Below are 18445 nucleotides of genomic sequence, written 5' to 3'. Positions count from 1 at the left end.
CCCACCATCTGTCTCCTTGTGTAGACCTGTGTGCAGATCTTGCTTATCTGCTGTGTCACATGGAATTTTGGAATCTTGAAACAATTCACCTGGCAACAGTGATATTGAGATAAAAGTTTCAGGCCTGAAACAGATCTTTAGCCAGAAAAATGCCTGTCATGTCTCCTGAAGGTGTTGTGAAGATCACATAAGCCTGTTGTTTGTGAAGATGCTTTGTTCATTTCAGGAGATTCATGCACACCCGTCGGAGACCTGAGAACAGGTGTGAGCTGCTCAGGTGTCCCTAGAGAGGTTGAATTTCTTCCTAGCTTCCCTGCCTGAATGATTCGCCTCTGACTTGAGAGATGGCTTGTGTCTTTTTGGTGTCTCCTTTGACACCCTGCCCTGCACATGCTTAATGAGTACTAAACAAATCTGCCAGATGAATAAACGAACATTTGTAAAAGCAGTGTTACAACCATTACAGCAGCAAATTATAACTAAGATTATAAACCATGAATGTCTACAGGAATTTCCTGTACAATTTCCAAATCAAAATGGACCCTGGTTACAGACTTTCTGGGTATTGTCTGGTATATTTGTGACAAGAAAAATGCCTATAGAGAGAAACAGTAGGATATTTTTCTTCTGCTTTCAGGATGTAATTCATCCCCTGTGGCAGAAAACACAAGGAAAGTAAAAATGTTAAGTCAGATATTAGAAAGTTAAAAAAAAAATTCCACAGGTTAATGTTACCATTTCAAAAGATGAAGGCTATATGACTAGACAGGATGTTAATGACTTGACATTACAAAATTTATTAAATTTATTTCTAAAGCAGTTTGCTTCCCCCTCTCAAATGCATGAAGCATGTGGGAGTTGGAATAGATCTGCCCCAGGCTGCCAAACAAATTTTTAATGGAACTAGAGTCCTTCAGGGATTGTCCTAAATCCACATAATATTCTTAGGTCTTGGTGTTTGCACTGGGACCTGTATATTAGCAGATGTACGTGTGAATAATATACTTATATCCATCCATCACCTTAGTGACTCCACATCTGTAGAGGCTGCTGCACATCAATTATTCCACCGCAGGGGGTAGAGAGATATTTGGGCTAGCATTGACCTCTTTTTTCAATTAGGGCCTCAGAAGCAGTGTGTTCTGGAAGTCAAATAGTCCCTTTAGACAGAACCTCTGTGACTCTATTTGGCCTACTGTGGCTGTGCTAGGAAGTCAATATGATTACCTGTGCCAGGTGTGGAGGCAGCATCCAGAAAAACATGAAAATTTTGTCACTAAGAGGCACCATCAATATTCAGGATCTCTCTAACTTCTCTAATCCTTGCATTAGATATTAGCAAGTCTATCAAAAATGAATGCCAGCCTTAATAATGCCAGTATATATACTTTATATACCTTCCACAAAAAAATGCAACTATTTGAAAGAAGTTGTAATTTGTTTGAGGAGCTAAATTCACTTTCAAATGCTAGATGTTTTTATTATCTGAGATTTCAGGGGCAAAAATTTCTGCAGAAAGAACAGGATTTTTGTCTTTGTATCTTAATGCCCTTACCAAAAAAAAAAACAAAAAAAAACAGAGAACAAAGTTTTTATAATACTTATTTCTTTGTTCATAAACTTAGAACCTCTTTCTCAAGAGCACATAGTGCTTTCCATTTTATGAAGCTTCTGATAGTATACGTGGTGGTGTGTTGCATATTGTCATAACTAATAAATCAGTGACAATGTAACCACCTCATTTTGTTGGGGAGATATATAATTGTGGTGGTAGCTGACCATTTATTTAATTATGTGGTAAGTACCATATGATGAGAGGGTAAAGTTAAATTGATGATTTGGGCTATCTCAGCCAGGATACAGTTTAAATGGCAATTACACCAGGATCATCTCAGTGTAATTGGCAAGTAATTTTGTAAGCGAAGGAACATGACAGCTCATTTACATGGTGTTCAATGAATAAAATTTGGGAACATTTATCAACCACTTCCAAGTGAAGTGATTGCACCAGTATTGCCCAAAATGCTGTATAGGTGACTCGAAAGCAGCGTGGAAGGTTTCTGGTATGAATCTGCGTTCAGTTGCTCCCTGAACATTTATTAGGTGTGTGCTGTGTGCCAGGCACTGTCCTAGGCAGTGAGAATACAAACACAAGTGAAAAGTTACATCCTCCTCTCAGAACTCATGGCTGGGAAGCAGACCTGTCATCAGTAGTTACACAGCAGTGTAATAAGTGGAGGTCTGAGCTCTGCACAGGTACTGTGGGTGCTGAGGAGGGGAAGCCAGAAGGGTGGAAGATGGTCAGAGAAAGCTTTCTAGAAAGGGTGACACCAGAGATGAATTATAAAGAATGAGCAGGACTGAGTTAGGGGAGAGGGACAGGACCTTCCAGGCAGAGAGGTGCCTGCAAGAGCGGAATCTTAGATGAGCAAATGGCTGGTGTGAGCTGGAAATTTTAAGCAGTTTAGGCACATTTCAAGGCAGACCTGGTGCCTAAGAAGTAGACTTGGTGGAGATCTCACAGGCCAGACCTTATCCTGCAACCTGGGGAAGCACTGGGAGATTTCAACAAGCATCTTTCTCAGAGTTGGATCACTCCATGTAATAAAATATTTGTATTCTGTTATTATGATATGCCAGGCTCTATTCTACAGATATCAGGGCATCTCATCCTCACAAGAACCCCATAAGGCAGGCACTAACATGTCCTCATTTTACAGATGAAGAAACTGAGTCCACGGAGAGTGCCAAAGCCATGGAGGGGGTGATGGAGGATTTGAACCCAGGCCTGTCCAGCTCCAAAGCCCATGCTTGTCCCCAGCACCTGCACCGTGTCACAGCCCCCTTGATATGATCGATTGTAACTCCTTGTTTTTAAGTTGCACACTCCTCCACCTCCTATCTCTACTTCTAGGCTGTGAACTCTGTGAGGCCAGGAACTGTATTTATCTTGCTCACAGCCACATCCCTCAAGCTTAAGATGATGCCTGCACCTTCATAGGCACGCCGCAAATAAAGAAAAATATGTAGTTTTTAGGGGGTCATGGCTGGAGGCTGTTGAAGTCAGCCTGTCAAGGGATGACAATGTGGGCCTGAATTAGTTGATACAGAATGGTGAGGATGGGAAATAAATTGGCAGAGCTTGGTGATTGATTGGACATGTGGATTTTGTTGGCATATCCTCACAGTATTTCTGATCTCCAACTCCTACACTGGAGAGATGACTTGGCAAAACAATCTGAAGCAGAGGGAAGCTCATGCTGCTCTTCACAAAGCTCTCACATTCCTGAGACGAAATGTTGCGGACTCAGGATAAGAAGTTAGAAGAAAGTTTCCTGGAGATAGTTAAAAATAGAATGAACACATCTGCCTGGAATGGTAGAGGGACAGAGCTGCCCTAGGGTAGATGAATGGTTAGATGGCCTTTGGGATTCTTCCCCCTTTGAAAATTTTCTAGTTTAGAATAAATAAAAATTCTCCTGAACCATCTGTCCTTAACTGTCTGGCTTAAAGATAAAATCAAAGTGTCCAAGAACTGGAAAATATTGAGTCCACATGCCTGGATTGTAGATAAGGAAACAGAAGCCCAGAAGCGTTAGATGACTTGTCCAAGGGCACACACCTGAAGCAAAATGAAGACCCAGACCACCGGTCTCTCAGTCCCCCACTCCCTGGACTCTCAGTGAGCAGCATCTGTGTTCCATGCCGTCTGTGACAGGCGTCTGCTGGGTGCTAGCCCAGGGGCAGAGAGAACCTGAGGTCAGTGCTTGAGGAGTGCAGGCAGCTTCAACAGGAAGTGCCGCTTGTCACCTAAAAATGCCGTGAAGCACCACCTACTGCACAGAACATTTGGAAAACAGAGACAATGAGTTTGAAAGTCTATAATGGTTTTGCTTTAGCCCCACTCATTGCCAGACACTGCTTCAGTGCTTTCCAGTCACTGCCACTAATTCTCACAACAACTTGAAGTTAGATAATATTACATTTTATGTTTCAGAAAGCTAAAGCCCCAAGAACTTGTTCCATGAGACCAGACTAACTGGTCTGGTCTGGTCCAGTCCTAACTACACAGTCCCTACTGTCTTCTTTTTCTACACACTGAGTCTGTCCATTGTATCATAGATACAATTTTGAACTTTCTTTTTTTTTTTTTTTGGAAGGCAGCTGTGCTCACCACTATACCATCAATGCTGAACTTTCATTTTTTGACTTGTAATGTGTTCTCTTTTTCATGCCAATTCATAGTCTTCATTTTAATGGCTGTGTAGTGTCTTACCAAGTTTTTAGGAGGTTCTTAAATAAATATTTACTTATAAAAGTCTTTCAATTTTTGGCACATATGGCATTTGGAAGGTATATATTATATTTTGAGGACCATATGACCATCCTCTATCAATGGCATTGAGACAAGCAGGAGAGAAACTACCAGGCTCTTCACAGGGGATCATGGCTTTCTTTCCCACCAAGAGCCCTTTGGAGGATGCAGATGGTACTCGGCACAGCTCAGAATAGAGCCCGGGTAGAGATGGCCTGAGACAAGTAGCAGGTGACTTTTCAAGCCCCTGCTTCTCTGACTGAACACACATTCTTCCTCCTGTCCTTGTGAAAAAGCAAGTTTTCATTTTCCTAGGGTAGTAAAAATCTTTTGTGTGAAGAAAAAGTGTCATGAGGTGTCTTATTCATCAGCATATATACCATCTCTTTAAAATGACAGTGGGAGTAAAAGTTCATCAGTTCAATATGTCTTTCACATTTGGAGACTCCTGACTAATAAAACTCTGGTATTTATCATCAGAACAGCCAAAGAACTAAATTCTGGCACATGCTATTCTCACGCACTGAGAAAAACTTAAAAAGACAGAAGATTGTCTCCATTCTTCTTTCTTCCATTCATTTAGAAGAAAAAGCATACCTTTTTTTAATTAAAAAAAATATGAGCATGCAGAAACATCTGGCCTCTATTACCCTAGCAGCCTCCTAAATGGTCTCCTTGTCTGCCCTTTTAAAATCAACTCTACATAACAGCTAGAAAGATGTTTCTAGAACACAGAATTCTACCAGTCACTCTCTCATGTTGTCAACATCTTCTTCCACTTCTTCTGTTTCTCTTAGAGTTAAATAACACGTGTAGCCACAGCTCCCAGCTCCCCTTCTTCCACCTTGTCTTAGCCACACCAAGTGGCTTCTGCTTCTGCCTCCCGGCTTCCTGCTGCAAGACAGGGTATCTCCAGCCCCAGGTGGAAATCCAGTCCTTTCTCCACGAGCGCCCCACTGGGCTCTGCAGAACCTGGCTCCCAGTTGAGCTCCCTCAGTACCTATCCAGCACTGTCATACGGACTATAGCCCACAGTCTTGTTTTTATTTGGCCAGCATGGGTACTTTAAAAAAGCTAAATCTCACTGAGCATGGCATATCACTGTTCAATTGAAGGCCCTGCCACTCTCTGTTATATATCAAGCCCTGATTACATGTTTATTTTTTACTGGGTCATATACAGCTATTTGCTTTTGATCTCTTTTACCCAACAGACTTCATGTTGCATGTGTATTGTGTACTGTTAACTTTTATATCTATAGGTCTGGTAGAGACTACTCAATAAATAACTATTGATTTAACATATGCTTTATTAAAAAGAAAACTAAAATTATGTCAAGAAAGATGCAGTAACTCTTTTTGGCCTCTCTGTTCACAAACATAAAATTCATGGACCTCAATGGACCTGGCCCACATTAACAATATTCCTTGGGGACAGCAGAAAGTCTGTGTTCATGATGTGCTTCTGCTAACACAGACATTTTGGATCTTGAAGCCTCTGAATGTGCTTATGGTCTTTCCCACTGTTTCGTATATCCGGAGATTCATATCAGTTCTTACGATCCCTCATGAATAACATTCTTCACATTTGTCAGAGTTTTGTGTATCAAGGCATAGATTTCCGTGATTTCATTTCATAGCCTTGTGACCTCCATACTTCCATCAAACTGAGACCTGCAGAAATTTGGTTGGGATAGTATGGATAAAGACGTAGGACTTTATCTACTTGGTAAAAGCTGTGATCATGGTCGAAGTGCAGTCAGAGCGCCTCACTGGCCCTGGATCCTGACAAGGAGTAAGGCACCCATATATATACAGCTGGTGAGGCTAGAGGTTGAGCTAAGGGGAATACTCAATGGTCAACCTCTGATGTATCATCTTTTTGCTAATCTGGTCCTTTGTCTCAGCCACTGTATTTTTCATGTCCTTAGCTATTCTCTTCTGGATGTTCAGTTCTATGCTGCTTTAAAACACTAAAAAAAGATGTAATATCTCGTAAGCCCCAGATGACTCATAGTTTTGGAATTTCATATCATCCTCAGTGATGCAGATCTGTGGTACCTGCCTATGGCCGTGTTGTTGCCATAAATTAAACCTCCAGAGAATGCCCTGCACTTTCAGGGAGTGCTATGGATGCTGCAGAGGGACCATATGTCATAAGGCATTGCTGAGGAAACGTGTTAGTAGCACAGGAATGGAAATGTGTCCAAGTGTCAAGTGAAACAACAACAACAAAAAAGTCTTTTGCTTAAGCTTCCTTCCCTAGGGAAGAGGTGGGCACAGAATCAAGTGAGTTTATGACAGAATTCTTTAGCAGCCAGAAATTTCATTGACAATTTTGTTCATGTGCTGGCTTGTCTGCCTTCTCAGAGGCCCATTGTGCATTCCTTACTTGATGTTATTAGTTGTTAATGGATACACCTGAAAATCAAGCAATATCATCTGGGTTGTAGTTGTATTAAGTGGTTCTTTTCTGTAGCATAAAGCTTGTCAGCTTATCTTTTTCTTAGTAATGAACACCATTTTTTTCAATGTCGTAATCAAATCCTTCCACATAATCTTGAGGCAGAAGCAGATCCAACTGCTTCTATTCTGTACTATTGGCCTCAATTATGTCAAATTATGCAACCTACTCACAGGTCCTAAGGTCCTCTTTTGTTGAGACATAGGTCTGATGCACGCCTTCAGAAGCTCATGATTACCAACATTCAACACTTGTCTGTTTTAGGTAAACAGAATCAAAGAGAGCACTGGGCTAAATTTACAGTTATGAGGAAATCGTCTATAGAATAGATTTCTTTCTAGATTTCTTCCTAAGTGTTGGTGCTCTTGGGCTGATCACAAGTATTTTTCTTTTCTATGTCCCTTCTCCCTGAAACACACAAATGCACCTCAATCTGCATGACATGGCTTCAGAGCTGAAGCTTTCCACCATCATGGCAGAAAGTAAATAACACCCATGTTTTGGCTATACAATCATAATAATGTAATTTTTAAAAACTTATATTGACCAGAAGCATCAGGCTTCTGATATATTGCCATACTTAATTTTGTTCAACCAAATACCTGTAGTTGAAAGAGGACAATACAAGAAATAGTGAACAACCCTCAGGGAAATCTAATGTTTCTTTCTGCCATATGCTGCAGTTTTACTGTTTCTTATGTCTCTAGTAAGATGAAATGATTCATCATTTTGGAGTCATTTTTTAAAAATCAAAATTCTTATCTTTATATTCCAAGTTCTGATTATGTCTCTACCTCCTTCATATTCAGCTTACTTTGATTGTTCTGCTTTTTCTTCTGAGTAAAAGACTCCTTTTTTCCACTAAGAAAAAGACTCACCCTGAACCGCCAAGACGGTTCAGGTTCCTTTTGATGTGCAGGGCCATGCCTTATACCCCTTAAATTGCTATTACCCTCTCCAGTGTACAGAAGAGGCACAATATGGTTTCTGAATGAAAGAATGGGAAAAATTAATACCTGATTTCATAGCATATGATTGTTTAACCTCTTTCACCTGGATTATATTCCCAATAACACTGTATCATCTCAAACTTGTCAATTATTCTTAATACTAAATTCAGTGTAGTACATAGAATCATTGCTCAACAAGTGTTTAGTGAGAGCAAAATATATCATGTATTTTGGAGTCCTATTATAGAGAAGCCAGAATTTGGCACATAGTCTTTCAAAATCCATACTTTTTCAGATTAATCAAGTCAAGGGCTGGATTTTCACTCTGAAGACTAACCATTGATTCAACATATTGGTTACTATGATTACTCTCCATCAGACCTCCTGTGTTTGGAACACCTTATAACATTCGAGAGATGGAAAAACATCTTTGGAAAAACCATCCCTGTTTCCTGAAATATTAAAATGGAAACCTTCCCCTTCAGAGAGTCCTATTGATCCAGTTCAGCAGATATCCACTATTCCTGCAAATATTTATTGAACACCTTGTATGTGACATGAGTTGGAAATAAATGTGAAACTGGCAAGTCTTTTGGTTGTAATAATTTGGTAGCCAAATATATGAATAAAGCAGAATTCAGTGTGATAAATTCTTCAACAGAAGCAGATATAAGGAACAGAGGAAGCCAAGAGAGGGGAGTAATTAATTCTATGAAAGACATTATGCAAAGCTTCCTGCAAGAAATTTCTATGAGTTTAAATCCACCCATAAGAATAGTTTTTATCTTTTGGGTAACTATCATAAGTGAAAAATGACCCTCATGTGCTTGATGTATTTATTTATAAAGCAATGTCACATTGTAAGGAATAAGCTTGAAATTCAAACATTTGAAAAACATTTGACTCCTCTCTACAGCACCTAAATTCACCTCAGTATTCCATAGTTTGTGTGATATCTGAAAAACAGCTAAATCAAACCCTACTATATTAATGGATTTATATATGTGCACATAATTTATGTTGCCAGTTTTTTATGGTTTCATAAATAGTGCTAGCACTAATGTTTCTAAAAAAGTGAAGAAAAGACCTCATATGTGCTGGTAGAATTTCAGTATATATTATAGAACACTGCTACTTTTGATATAGCCTACGGGATGTGACTTTTCATAAAAACCTAATGAATTTCTAGATATGTCAGCTGTTTCCAAACAGATGCACTCTGCTAATCTAATGGAAACATTTTGAGCCCAGATCCCAAATATCAATAGCTTTTAGTATTGCAAATTAGTTTGTCTATTGGGTAAATTGAACTGTGTGGCTCTTGATAAAAAGTAGCAAGTAATTTTATATGGATGTTTTATGTTTAATGGCCTTGCCAGGGTTTGATGCTCATATTTTTCCTTGCAGAGTTTTAAGTTGAATGTAGACAGTCATTGTGCGCTCAAGGAAGCTGTAGAGGAGGAAGGACACCAACTTCTTGAGCTTATTGCATCTCACAAAGCAGGTAAATCCTCCTGAAATATTGCAAGTCTTTATGTCTCCAGACTATTAAGAATGAAGAAGCATTGCTGTAAATTACTGCATATATTCACTTCCTTATGTATTATTAATATTTACATTATCAGGTTGACCTTCAAGATTTATAAATGTTTCATATACTGCATACAATGCTTGATACTTATAAGATGAAATTCTGCCTCCAAATGGTCTGTTCACTTTATCTGGGGCTTGCTGTTCGCCCGAGTTTCAGCTGAAATCGCATTCCTGAAAACTTCACATTGACATGCTTTTCGATGTAGGTGCTCTGGAAATAACATTAAGATAATGAATGAGACTTGTGCATATAGTTATAATACATATGCATCCGGGTACTTGTAGGTATCATTACAGATATAAGGCAGGCAGTCTAGAGACACATGATTATTTTCCTGCCAATTCACACATGACCATTTTGCGTGTTCTCTGCTGGTCATTGCATTAGCAGAGTTTTAGCCTTAGACCAGTTCTTACCTCAGTATTAGTGTATTTATGAGAAACAGATTGTAAATAAAAAATAGTTTGGTCATTTGGTTATTCTTATCCTGGTAGTAAAAGACCGTGACAGGATGAATTAGTTTGCCCCTTGTTTTGAGCTTACCACAGCCCAATAAGAAAAGAGCAGCATTAATCTGATGTGCTAACGCTAAAGACTGCTGTCTTAAATTTGGCCCATTTACTATATTTCAAGTCGAATTACCTTTACTTATTTCCATGCATTTTCTGATCATTGTAAAGTCTCCACAAAAAGATATACACAGGGCCTTTTATTTGGAATGTGAAGCTAGAGTCTTAATAATTTTTACGTATCGTGATTTTGGTTCTGTATACATTTTTTCGTCCATGTGTTAAATCTAAGTCAGTTCTAAACTATGCAACTATGGGGTTTTCCCATTTTTGTGTCCTTGTGCCTTCTGTCAAGTCAAAAACCCCCAGTATCGGTTCTGAGAGGCAGGTGATGGTAATGATTGCTTAAAATTATGTTTATTGTTGGAAATATCCATCTAATCTTAAATGAAAAACAATACTGGGTAAAAACACAGCTGAGTCTCTAACGTGTGCTTTCCCCCTCCTTTGGAGAAGGACTGAAGGACATGCTGCGGATGATTGCAAGTCAATGGAAGGAGCTGCAGAGGCAAATCAAACGGCAACACAGCTGGATTCTCCAGGCTCTGGATACCATCAAAGCCGAGATTCTGGCTACTGATGTGTCTGTGGAGGGTGAGGAAGGGACTGGAAGCCCCAAGGTAAGTGGCTTGAAGTTTGCCTTATTTCCTCTTATTTCTGTCTTCTTTTGAACTAGGCACCACTGAAGTTTTCTTTCTACCCCTAAGGCTTTTCGTTTCTACTGGGTAAACTTTATCTCTCTCTCTCTATGTATAGGTATGTATAAACAAAATGAAATGGCTTAGTTTAAAACAATAAAAAAAGCCTCCTACAACTTTCAAGTTTTCCAGGAACGGGTCTTTCTGTGAAAAGTGGCAGAGTAGGAGGGGGACAGTACTTTAAGGGTAGGAAAAAGGGGGACATAAAACATTTAGTAAACAAAACATAAAGCATCTTTAACATGAATAATCAGAATGGTTTTAAATTGTTTTGTTGCAACTATAAATCACTATAATCAGTGCAATCACTCAGCTCTGACATCCATTAGCCGCTTGGTTACAGCAAATTAACAAAGAAGAGAGAAAGTGATTCATTATCTCATTCCTGTTAATGACTATCAGATGCATTGCCTAATTAGGGGATGGTCATTGTAGTGGGAAGAAGGTCATATGCTTTGCTACAAATCTTTTTGCTCTGTGTGTAAGTTCTCCATAATGGTGCATGCACCAAATACAACAAGAACTTTAAAAATGAATATTGACATGTTTTGGTCATCTATTTTAGATTTACAAAATAATCTGTAAAGCATATGAACTTGAATTTTAAATGAGGCACCTTTTAATACAGTGTGCCAAGGTTCTAGAGGTATCTTTGGACTCATGATGTGGAAGATAATTTTATTAATTTGATATTTTCATTCAATCTCTCTTTTCTTTTGTATTTGTTCTTTTGTGAAAGTTAATGCAGAAAACAGGTCTCATAATAGACTCAGCATAGAAACGTACTATAAAATGGGGGAAACAGATTTAAGAGTTCATGGCTTATATTCCTGGCATGGACAAAGTAATTAAATCATCATCAAGTCACATTTATTCAGCCTCCATGTGGATTGTCATTGGGCTACATGTATACAGAGCAAGTTGAACAAATGCTCTGCCCTCTGAGCCTCACAGTCTTAAGTTCAGGCAAGGAGAAACCCAAGCTGTTCTGCAGTGGTGAGGCCATGCAGCTAGTTGAAAAGCTCAGGTGCTTTATAGCTTTGGAATCTTAAAACAACAAACTTTACCTTATTTGTTGGAAACAGAGGACAGAATGATGAGCTCAGTTCCATTTAAAGAAAGCTCCATGGAGGAGGTCACATTTCAGGAAATACATGAAGGAAGGAAGAGAAGTGTCGTGGCACATGAGCGCATATTTTAGGAAGTGACATGATGAAAGAATCAGAGCTGGAACTAATAACAGGGAACGGGGAGTGTCTTCAGCAGACTTCTCAGGGCAGAAATGCTGTTCTTTCAAGGATCAGACTGTAGTGGAAGTTGATTGGGCTGATGCTTTGGTTGGAGTAGGGGGCAGTGATGATGAAAAAGGACACACCTGAAAACTCTGTTGTGTTTTATTTATTGAACAAAAATATACCGAGTGATTACTTTTTAAAAGCTACCCTGTATTGGATGCGTTCTCCATGCCAGCTACTGTGTTGTACATTACTTTTTGTGTACTCTCTCATTTAATTCTCACAACAAACTACATACACCTTCAGTTCAGTTCAGTCGCTCAGTCGTGTCCGAATCTTTGCGACCCCATGAATCGCAGCACGCCAGGCCTCCCTGTCCATCACCAACTCCCAGAGTTCACTCAAACTCACGTCCATCGAGTCAATGATGCCATCCAGCCATCTCATCCTCTGTTGTCCCCTCCTCCTCCTGCCCCCAATCCCTCCCAGCATCAGAGTCTTTTTCAATGAGTCAACTCTTTACATGAGGTGGCCAAAGTACTGGAGTTTCAGCTTCAGCATCAGTCCTTCCAGTGAACACCCAGGGCTGATCTCCTTCAGAATGGACTGGTTGGATCTCCTTGCATTCCAAGGGACTCTCAAGAGTCTTCTCCAATACCACAGTTCAAAAGCATCAATTCTTCAGCGCTCAGCCTTCTTCACAGTCCAACTTTCACATCCATACATGACCACAGGAAAAACCATAACCTTGACTAGACGGACCTTAGTCAGCAAAGTAATGTCTCTGCTTTTGAATATGCTATCTAGGTTGGTCATAACTTTTCTTCCAAGGAGTAAGCGTCTTTTAATTTCGTGGCTGCAGGCACCATCTGCAGTGATTTTGGAGCCCCCCAAAATAAAATCTGACACCGTTTCCACTGTTTCCCCATCTATTTCCCATGAAGTGATGGGACCGGATGCCATGATCTTCGTTTTCTGAATGTTGAGCTTTAAGCCAACTTTTTCACTCTCCACTTTCACTTTCATCAAGAGGCTTTTTAGTTCCTCTTCACTTTCTGCCTTAAGGGTGGTGTCATCTGTATATCTGAGGTTATTGATATTTCTCCCAGCAATCTTGATTCCAGCTTGTGTTTCTTCCAGTCCAGCATTTCTCATGATGTACTCTGCATAGACGTTAAATAGGCAGGGTGACAATATACAGCCTTGATGTACTCCTTTTCCTATCTGGAACCAGTCTGTTGTTCCATGTTCAGTTCTAACACCTTAAAGCAGTACTATTATAATTCCCAATGGAAAAAAATGGAGGACAGAGAAGCAACTGGCTTAAGGTCACATAGGTGGTAGCAGAGCTGGGATGTGAATCTGAGCCCTTTGGCCCCAGAGCTTATTTTCAACACTGCCTAGAGCACTGCCTGTTACTGGCACTGCTCAGGGTAGGACACAGTGATGAACAATCTGCCTCGGTACCTGTCTCACGGAGCTTGTGGTGAAGTGGAGTGACAGACTTAAATCTCACAACCATGCTTTTATAAGCCACGCTGGACTGTGAAAGAAAAGCAAAGGGAGCAGCCGGAGGCTGGGCTGGGAGAAGTGATTGAGATCCGAGTGTGGGGGAGCACTTCCTTGAGGAAGTGACATTCTGTGAACAGGCTGTTGCAGCTGGTGGGGAGCGGGGAGTATGCGAGGGAAGCTGTGTGGCTGTGGGGGCGAAGGGGAGGGTTTGGGAGTGAGCAGGGAAAGGACATCATTGACTCATAGAATAATGACCTGTCCTTGGCTTTGGTGTGGAGCATGGATGGGTAAGTGGGGTCAGTCGGGGTGGTGGATGAGCAGAGATGGTGCAGTCACCTGCGTTCACAAGGACCTGTGGCTCTATTTACCAGGGCCAGCTTGAAGTGGGCACTATTGCTCATTCTGTGGGAGACAGATGAAATAAAGAAGATAGCTAAACACAATGAGGAGAAGGTATTATGAAATGAGAGGCAATGTTAACACTTCTCGAAAATAGGACCCCCTTCCCCAGGCCCCACCTCAAATGAATCAGTTACCTGAGTAGGGCCCCAGAATCTGCATTCTACAACTCCCAGAAAACCTCTTCCTACAGGGCTATGTGATCCTCACATAACTGGGATCCTCAAAACAGTGTGAAAGAATATCTGTCTTCTTGTTACTTCCAATACCAAACCATTGGTATCTGGTGGCTCAGATGGTAAAGAATCTGTCTGTGATGCAGGAGACCTGGGTTTAATCCCTGGGTCACAAAGCTCCCTGGAGGAGGGCATGGCAACCCACTACAGTATTCTTGCCTGGAAATTCCCCATGGACGGAGCAGCCTGGTGGGCTACAGCCCATAGTGTTGCAAAGAGCTGGACATGACTGAGCGACTAACACTTTCACACTTTCAAAATGTTCAAAAACAGGGGCTGTTTAATTAAACTATGCTACATCTTATCCCAATGAAATACTACATAACCATTTAAAACTAATGTTTTAGAAGAGAATTTTCAAACATTCGAAGAGGCCTAAATATGCAATTATATATTTTAAAATACCTTTGAATTTTCTAAGTCTCTACAATAAGTAAAAATTATTTGAATCTGAAAAATAAATATATGTAAAATGCAGAATTAGAAAGGGATTAAAAGGTGACATAGTTGACATTGATCTGAAGGGACTTGAGATATGAATTTAGATATCAGGAGGAAAAATAAATATATCTGACTCTTGCTGATTTGGATATTTCAGTTCAGTTCAGTTGCTCAGATGTGTCTGACTCTTTGCGACTCCGTGGACTATAGTACACCAGGCCATCACCCACTCATGGAGTTTACTCAAACTCATGTCCATTGAGCTGGTGATGCCATCCAACCATTTCATCCCCTGTTGTCCCCTTCTGCTCCCACCTTCAATCTTTCCCAGCATCAGGGTCTTTTCAAATGAGTCAGTTCTTCACATCAGGTGGCCAAAGTTTTGGAGTTTCAGCTTCAACATCAGTCCTTCCAATGAATATTCAGGACTGATTTACTTTAGGATTGATTAGTTGGATCTCCTTGTAGTCCCAGGGACTCTCAAGAGTCTTCTCCAACACCACAGTTCAAAAGCATCAGTTCTTTGGTGCTCAGCTTTCTTTATAGTCCAACTGTAATGTCCATACATGACTACTGGAAAAACCATAGCTTTGACTAGATGGACCTTTGTTGGCAAAGTAATGTCTTTGCTTTTTAATATGCTTTCTAGGTTGGTCATAATTTTTCTTTCAAGGTGCAAGCGTCTTTTAATTTCATGGCTGCAGTCACCATCTGCAGTGATTTTGGAGCCCCCCAAAATAAAGTCTGTCACTGTTTCCACTCTTTCCACATCTATTGCCACGAAGTGATGAATCAGATGTCATTATCTTAGTTTTCTGAATGCTGAGTTTTAAGCCAACTTTTCACTCTCCTCTTTCACTTTCATCAAGAGGCTCTTTAGTTCTTCACTTTCTGCCATAAGGGTGGTGTCATCTGCATATCTGAGGTTATTGATATTTCTCCCGGCCATCTTGATTCCAGCTTGTGCTTCATCCAGCCCAGCATTTCGCATGATGTACTCTGCATATAAATTAAATAAGCAGGGTAACAATATACAGCCTTGATACACTCCTTTCCCAAATTGGAACCAGTCTGTTGTTCCATGTCCGGTTCCCACAGTTGCTTCTGGACCTGCATACAGATTTCTCAAGAGGCAGGTCAGGTGGTCTGGTATTCCCATCTCTTTCAGAATTTTCCACAGATTGTTGTGATCCACACAATGAAAGGCTTTGGCATAGTCAATAAAGCAGAAATAGATATTTTTCTGGAACTCTCTTGCTTTTTCAATGATCCTATGGATGTTGGCAGTTTGATCTCCGGTTCCTCTGTCTTTTCTAAATCCAGCTTGAACATCTGGAAGTTCACAGTTCAGATACTGTTGAAGCCTGGCTTGGAGAATTTTGAGCATTACTTTACTAGCGTGTGAGATGAGTGCAATTGTGTGGGAGTTTGAGAATTCTTTGACATTGCCTTTCTTTGGGATTGGAATGAAAACAGACCTTTTCCAGTCCTATGGCCACTGTTGAGTTTTCCAAATTTGCTGGTGTATTGAGTGCAGCACTTTCACAGCATCATCTTTTAGGATTTGAAATAGCTCAACTGGAATTCCATCTCCTCCACTAGTTTTGTTTGTAGTGATGCTTCCTGAAACCCACTTGACTTTGCATTCCAGGATATCTGGCTCTAGGTGAGTGATCACACCATCATGATTATCTGGGTCATGAAGATCTTTTTTGTATAGTTCTTCTGTGTAAGTCAACACAATAAACTGGAAAATTCTGAAAGAGATGGGAATACCAGACCATCTGACCTGCCTCTTGAGAAATCTATATGCAGGTCAGGAAGCAACAGTTAGAACTGGACATGGAACAACAGACTGGTTCCAAATAGGAAAAGGAGTACATCAAGGCTCTAATTTTCATGAAGAAATCTCTAGACTTTTCCATTCTATTGTTTTCCTCTATTTCTTTGCATGATCACTGAGGAAGGCTTTCTTATCTCTCCTTTTAGAACTTTGCATTCAAATGGGTATATCTTTCCTTTCCTCCATTGCCTTTTGCTTCTCTTCTTTTCACAGCTTTTTGTAAGGTCTCCTCAGACAACCATTTTGCCTTTTCGCATTTCTTTTTTCTTGGAGATGGTCTTGATCCCTGCCTTCTGTACAATGTCATGAACCTTCATCCAAAGTTATTCAGGCACTCTGTGTATCAGATCTAATCGTTTGAATCTATTTGTCACTTCCACTGTATAATCGTAAGGGATTTGATTTAGGTCATACCTGAATGGTCTAGTGGTTTTCCCTACTTTCTTCAATTTGTCTGAATTTGGTAATAAGGAGTTCATGATCTGAGCCACAGTCAGCTCCTGGCCTTGTTTTTGCTGACTGTATAGAGCATCTCCATCTTTGGCTGCAAAGAATATAATCAATCTGATTTCGGTATTGACCATCTGGTGATGTCCATGTGTAGAATCATCTCTTGTGTTTTTGGAAAAGGGTGTTTGCTATGACCAGTGCATTCTCTTGGCAAAACTCTATTAGCCTTTGCCCTGCTTCATTCTGTACTCCAAGGCCAAATTTGCCCATTACTCCAGCTATTTCTTGACTTCCTACTTTTGCATTCCAGTCCCCTATAATGAGAAGAACATCGTTTTGGGGTGTTAGTTCTAGAAGGTCTCTCTTGTAGGTCTTCATAAAACCATTCAACTTCAGCTTCTTCAGCATTACTGGTCGGGGCATAGACTTGGATTACTGTGATACTGAATGCTTTGCCTTGGAAACGAACAGAGATCATTCTGTCATTTTTGAAATTGCATCCAAGTATTGCATTTCAGACTGTTGTCGACTATGATGGCTACTCCATTTCTTCTAAGGGATTCTTGCCCACAGTAGTAGATATAATGGTCATCTGAGTTAAATTTACCCATTCCAGTCCATTTTAGTTTGCTGATTCCTAATATGTCAGCGTTCACTTTTGAAATCTCCTGTTTGACTGCTTCCAATTTGCCTTGATTCATGGACCTAAATTCCAGGTTTGCATGCGGTATTGCTCTTTATAGCATCAGACTGTACTTCCATCACCAGTCACCCAAGTTTGGAACTTGGATGTCTCAGTTCCAAACAAAACGACAAAAACAAAAATCCTCTGTATTTGAATCACCTCCTAAGTGAAAATGTCTTTCTCAACTCACATCTGTTTACAAAGAATAACATAAGTGGTCTTTCCTATTAATAGTATTTCTGTTCCAAAACATTTCCTGTCCTACTATGTGCGCAGTGTGGTATATCTAAAAGCAGCCACAGGAGAGGCTTCTGTAGACATCTCAGGATGTGGACCTGGGGGAGACGTGAGAGTCAAGACTTCGACCTGGCAGAGCGGGCCACACCCCAGGCCTTTGCCTCCCAGCCAGTTCTCTCTTCCTCAGTTTGGGTTGAATTTTCTCTAGACAAATGAACTCATCCATAGTCAAGGGTGGAGGTAAACTCACCTTAAGATAAAGAAAATCCATTTTTAAATTTAAACTTAAGAAACTGAGGCAAAACCAGAATGGTCACTCTTTCTGTTTGCTTAATGTTGCTGAATTGCCTTCCTCAGTCAGAAGTCAGACTGTCTGTGTTCAACCTGATACTCACTAGCAATGTGTCCTTCAGAGAGTGACTGAACTTCCCTGCCTCAGACCCCTCATTTGTACCATGGAGGCAATGGTAACATCCACCTCAAGGGACTGTGATATAGATTTAGAGTTGGCATATCTGAAGTGCTTACAAGCGCTGGGCCCATAGGAAGCCCCAGATGAGGGTAAATATGTCAGACTAGGGTAAATATGTCACCATAATCTAGTGGTGGAGACAACAAACAAATAATTGTAATAGAATCTAACAATTACTCTAGTAGAAAGTGAAAAAGTGAAAGTGTTAGTTGCTCAGTCGTGTCTGACTCTTTGCGACCCCATGGACTGTAGCCCACCAGGCTCCTCTGTTCATGGAATTCTCCAGGCAAGAATACTGGAGAGGGGTACAAGTTCTGTGAGTAAACAGAGGAGGAATTAACTAACC

At 40.4% G+C, this 18445-nt stretch overlaps 1 protein-coding gene across 2 annotated transcripts in view; it reads left to right on the top strand.

The window, feature by feature from the left end:
- Nucleotides 1-18445, top strand: part of AKAP6 (A-kinase anchoring protein 6) — a 389020-nt gene that overhangs the window by 145290 nt on the left and 225285 nt on the right. Inside the window, exons 6-7 of one of the 2 annotated variants that reach the window (XM_040257143.1) lie at nt 9136-9232; nt 10348-10511. In XM_040257143.1, the coding sequence (XP_040113077.1) occupies nt 9136-9232; nt 10348-10511 (261 nt within the window). Of the gene's footprint in view, nt 1-9135; nt 9233-10344; nt 10512-18445 lie in introns of both variants that reach the window. The other variant, XM_040257142.1, reaches the window with a different exon arrangement.

This window comes from Oryx dammah, unplaced genomic scaffold, assembly GCF_014754425.2.
Source record: "Oryx dammah isolate SB20612 unplaced genomic scaffold, SCBI_Odam_1.1 HiC_scaffold_16, whole genome shotgun sequence".
NCBI lineage: Eukaryota > Metazoa > Chordata > Mammalia > Artiodactyla > Bovidae > Oryx > Oryx dammah.
Note: the sequence above shows the minus strand (reverse complement) of the source record. Positions and strands in the feature narration are given on the sequence as shown.